The sequence below is a fragment of the Echinops telfairi genome, unplaced genomic scaffold, assembly GCF_000313985.2.
Source record: "Echinops telfairi isolate 266 unplaced genomic scaffold, ASM31398v2 ScPeMD7_7461;HRSCAF=8499, whole genome shotgun sequence".
In the NCBI taxonomy this organism is placed as follows: domain Eukaryota; kingdom Metazoa; phylum Chordata; class Mammalia; order Afrosoricida; family Tenrecidae; genus Echinops; species Echinops telfairi.
Window position 1 is genome coordinate 671,139 of NW_022111361.1, and position 5,000 is coordinate 676,138.

The 5,000-nt window shown below is 41.3% G+C and overlaps 2 protein-coding genes across 14 annotated transcripts in view; both read left to right on the forward strand.

The window, feature by feature from the left end:
- Window positions 1–5,000, forward strand: part of ABI1 (abl interactor 1) — a 124,782-nt gene that overhangs the window by 51,171 nt on the left and 68,611 nt on the right. The gene's annotated exons all lie outside the window — the stretch shown is intronic.
- LOC101653937 (ATP-dependent RNA helicase DDX18-like) lies at window positions 2,711–4,794 on the forward strand. Its single transcript, XM_013008156.2, is given in 3 exon segments — window positions 2,711–2,851; window positions 2,854–4,538; window positions 4,540–4,794. Coding segments are annotated over 3 exon segments (2,007 nt in total). The 5' UTR covers window positions 2,711–2,766; the 3' UTR covers window positions 4,777–4,794.

The window sequence follows — 5,000 nt, forward strand, 5'->3', positions numbered from 1 at the left end:
AAGGTGAACATCATAGAATGCCATTTTAATAGAAGAAAGTATTCTTGCGTTGAGGAAGTACTTGAGTGGAGGCCCAATGTCCTTCTGCTACCTTATTACTAAACCTATAAATATAGGCTCGTAGATCTATTTCCCCATCCGCATATAAATATATTTGCATATGTACTTGTCTTTATCTAGACCTCTATAAATGCCCTTTTCCTCTGTGGGAAGATTTTGATGACAAACAAACTCAGCCTCTCTACTTGCTGTGGGTCTGCTCTGTGAGACTCCCACCATCAATGTGGGAATGGGAACTATTCCTGGCCTTAGTGAGTTCTGAGGATTGTTCCCTCCTCATCATCTTTCGGGAGCTTTTTCTTTAGCCTCAGCTATTTTCCATGCACATATTCACTGGTCACATCTCATTTCAGGAATCTCTCTGTTGTGACTTTCTCCTTTAGTCCCCTTCCTGTAACGCTTGGCCTCTGAACTCTTGGCTTCATTTCCTCAGTCCAGTCGCTCTGGTAGCCTACACTGAGGCAAGTGTATTGTTCACCTTGTTTGTTTCCCTTCTCTCAGCTCACTGTCCTTCAGTGCAGGATTGCCAGGTCTTAAAAGCTCTTCATTCATGTATTTCAGTTGTTTTAGGCGGGAGCATAAATACGGTTTCTGTTAATATATTCTTGTCTGGATTGGAAGTCAGTAAGACTATTCTTTATAAAATAAATCCAGTGGGCTTTAGTTCACATAATAACTACACAATCATTTGATGTGTACAATTCATTGAATTATAGTATTTTCCTAAAGTCGTGGAATCATCACCAGAATTTTAGAACATTACGTAACCCCAAAAGGATACCCTATACTCGTTAACAGTAACCTTCCGGTTTTCCAGGCTCCCACCTAGGTGACTGCCATTCTACTCCCTGTCTCTGGATTCCCCTGTGGACCATTTGTATAAATGGAATCATATAGGATCTTTCATGACTGGCATCTTTCTTTGCAGTCCTCATTGATGTTGTGGCATGTATCTGTACCTCTTTTTTTATTATTAGATAATATTTTATTGTGTGGATATTCACACATTTTACACATCTGCTCATCAGATGGCACTTAAATTGGTTTCACTTTTTTATTATTCTAATGTTGCTTTGAAAGTTTGTATACAAGTTTTTATTGTTGTTAGGTGCTATCAAGTGGATTGCAATGACTCACCATGCATGTAACAGATTAGAACAGCCCCAAAGCATTTCCCTGATTCTGTTGTGCATAGGGTGGAGATGGGTCAGAACCGACTGCCAGGCACCGACCAACAACAACAATCTTTATGGGAGCAGGTGCCAGGCTTCTTATGCACTGTATGGTAATACTGCATTTAACCACTTCAGGAACTGCTGCTTCCCTTGGAAAGCAGCTGCGTCAGTTTGCATTTCCACCAGCAGGTGTTTATGTGAAGGTTTTTTCCCCCCTGGTCTTTTTGTTATGTTTTAACAGTTTTTTGACATACACTTCCCTTACCATAAAATTTGGTGGTTTAAACTTATTAAAAAGAACTGTGCAATCATCACCACAGTCAATTATAGAATATTTTGTTCATTCTTGGAGTTATTATTTTTAGCTTCCTATTTCCCCCCTAGCCCCAACAACTCGATATGTTAGTTTCCAAGTTCCCCACAACAACTTGACCCAAAGAAACTATTAATCCAGTTACTGTTTCTGTCTATCTTGGATTACATATAAATAAAACAACCCCCCCAACAAAAAACAAACCCAAACCAAAAACAGTAACAAAACACAGAAAAATGATAGTTCAAAAGATATCAAAAAATAATAAAAGCTAGAACAAATTTAAAATGAGTCACAAGGGAGAACAAATGATAAAAGTATTGAGTTTTAAACTAACTACATCAGCATTAATCCACTTTCTAATGTATTCTGTCTAGTAGCAAGGACTATTCATATTCTGCTCAGTTGTCTGAGAGTATTATTCAGAAGCTTAATCCATGTGAGAATGCTACAAATGGATTTTTGAACTTTTACTGTCATGCATAGCTTTCTGTTAACCAGGTGCTCAGAATTTAAGCTCTAATATGGTTCCCTCCTCTTGTCTTGTGTTTTACTATTTGCAACCTTTGGATCCCACTGGCCGATGTGCTTCTCAGCTGACATTAACTTAGATGGCTGTATTTCACCACAATCTCACCAGCATTTGTTACATGCCTTTTTGATCACACTCATTCCTCACTTATTGATGGTTAGGTTCCAACTACCAGGTTGTTATGCAAAACACAGTATTATAGAAAAAATTGGGAAATGACATCAGATTACAAATGATGACTGCATCCATCAGTATGTAACTGCCAAGGCACATCGTGACATAATTGCCAAATTACATCATTGTATAACTATCATACCACTGAGAATCATGGCTCAGCCAGTATGACACATAGCCTTTACCATTACTATTACTTTTGCCTTGTATTCTGGCGTGTGCATCATTAGTGTACACACTAATGGATAGATTTTTTTTTTTTTTTACTACTATAAATGTGAAGTGTTAGGTGGGCTTAAGTGGTACCTCATTAGGATTTTGGTTTGCCTTACTCAAATGCCTAATGATGTTGAGTATCCTCTTTTTTATGTGCTTACTGCTGTTTGTATTATTTTTCCATGAAAATTACTTATTTAGGTTCTTTGCCTGTATTTTAAAATCACCTATTAAAGAAGTAACCCTCTCCGAGAACCCCGGGAGCAGCGCCGGTGTGAAGGAGTGCCGCCACCGCCATGTCTCACCTGCCGATGAAACTCCTGCGCAAGAAGATCGAGAAGCGGAATCAGAAATTGCCGCAACGAAACCTAAAGCTACAGGGGCAGCAGGTGTGAGCATATCAGAAGGGCAGAATGGAGATGTGCCACAACCAACAGTGGGAGATGAAAAAGATAGAAAATCCTTAAAACCGTCTATGAAGATGGGCTTCTCAGGACCCCAAAATGGAAATGTGTCTAAAGAAACAGTGGAAAATGTAAAAATTAAAAACTCTCCCAAGAAACCTGCTGTTTCATCCAATGGGGAAGCAACAACACAAGCTCCTAATGCAAAATTGAAAAAGAAGAAGAAGAAAAGGAAAATGGAGGGTGCTGCCAGGCCTGATATAAAAAAGACAAAAACTGAAGACACCGAGGAGACTAAAAAGTGTGACATCCAGACTCCGGCAGAAGCAGAAACAAGAATGGAACAGCCAGATGGTGACGAAGAGGATAGTGAATTGCCCAGCCTGCCCCTGGGACTGACGGGTGCTTTTGAAGATACTTCATTTACTTCACTGGCTAATCTTGTCAATGAAAGCACTCTGAAGTCCATTAAAGAAATGGGCTTTACAAATATGACTGAAATTCAGCATAAAAGTATCAGACCACTTCTGGAAGGCAGGGATCTTCTGGCAGCTGCGAAAATAGGCAGTGGTAAAACGCTCGCGTTTCTCATCCCTGCAGTTGAACTCATTGTTAAGTTAAAATTCATGCCCAGGAACGGAACAGGAGTTCTTATTCTCTCCCCCACTAGGGAACTGGCCATGCAGACGTTTGGTGTGCTGAAGGAGCTAATGACACACCATGTTCACACGTATGGGCTGATCATGGGGGGTAGTAACAGATCTGCGGAAGCACAGAAACTTGCTAACGGGATCAACATCGTTGTAGCTACACCAGGCCGCCTCCTGGACCATATGCAGAGTACTCCAGGGTTTATGTATAAAAACCTACAGTGCCTGGTCATTGATGAAGCTGATCGTATCTTGGATGTTGGATTTGAAGAGGAGTTAAAGCAGATTATTAAACTTCTGCCAGTACGCAGACAGACCATGCTTTTTTCTGCCACTCAAACTCGAAAGGTTGAAGACCTGGCGAGGATTTCTCTGAAAAAGGAGCCTTTGTGTGGCGGTGTTGATGATGATAAAGCCAATGCAACTGTGGATGGTCTTGAGCAGGGCTACGTTGTCTGTCCCTCTGAAAAAAGATTCCTTCTGCTGTTTACCTTCCTGAAGAAGAACCGAAAGAAGAAACTGATGGTGTTCTTTTCGTCCTGCATGTCTGTCAAATACCACTATGAGTTGCTGAACTACATTGACTTGCCTGTCTTGGCCATTCATGGGAATCAGAAGCAAAATAAGCGAACAACCACGTTTTTTCAGTTCTGCAATGCAGATTCGGGGACCTTATTGTGCACAGACGTGGCTGCGCGGGGACTGGACATTCCCGAAGTCGATTGGATTGTGCAGTACGACCCTCCAGATGACCCGAAGGAGTATATTCATCGTGTGGGCCGAACAGCCAGGGGCTTGAATGGAAGAGGGCATGCCTTGCTCATTTTGCATCCAGAAGAATTGGGTTTCCTGCGTAACTTGAAGCAATCCAAGGTTCCACTAAGTGAATTTGAGTTTTCCTGGTCCAAAATCTCCAATATTCAGTCTCAGCTTGAAAAACTTATTGAAAAGAACTACTTCCTTCATAAGTCCGCCCAGGAAGCATACAAGTCATATATTCGGGCATATGATTCTCAACTCTCTGAAACAAATCTTTAATGTTAATAATTTAAATTTGCCTCAGGTGGCTCTGTCATTTGGTTTTAAGGTGCCTCCTTTTGTTGATCTGAACGTGAACAGCAATGAAGGCAAACATAAAAAGCGAGGAGGAGGTGGTGGATTCGGCTACCAGAAAACCAAAAGGGTCGAAAAGTCCAAGATCTTCAAGAATATTAGCAAGAAATCGTCCGACAGCAGGCAGTTGTCCCACTGAAGACACACCTGCCTTCTCTTGAATGCCCCCACATGGATGTTCTTGACCTTGATCTAACCAGGACCTGTTGTGGCCTAAGGATCGGGACTGATTTATCAGAAGTTTACATTGCAAGGCCAGTGGACTGACTTCCAGCAAATACTTTTTGGGGGGAAGGGTGGGTGTGGGTGGGGAGGAGGGGTTAGGGTTAACTATGGTCAAAGAAAGGGAATAATTTTGATCTT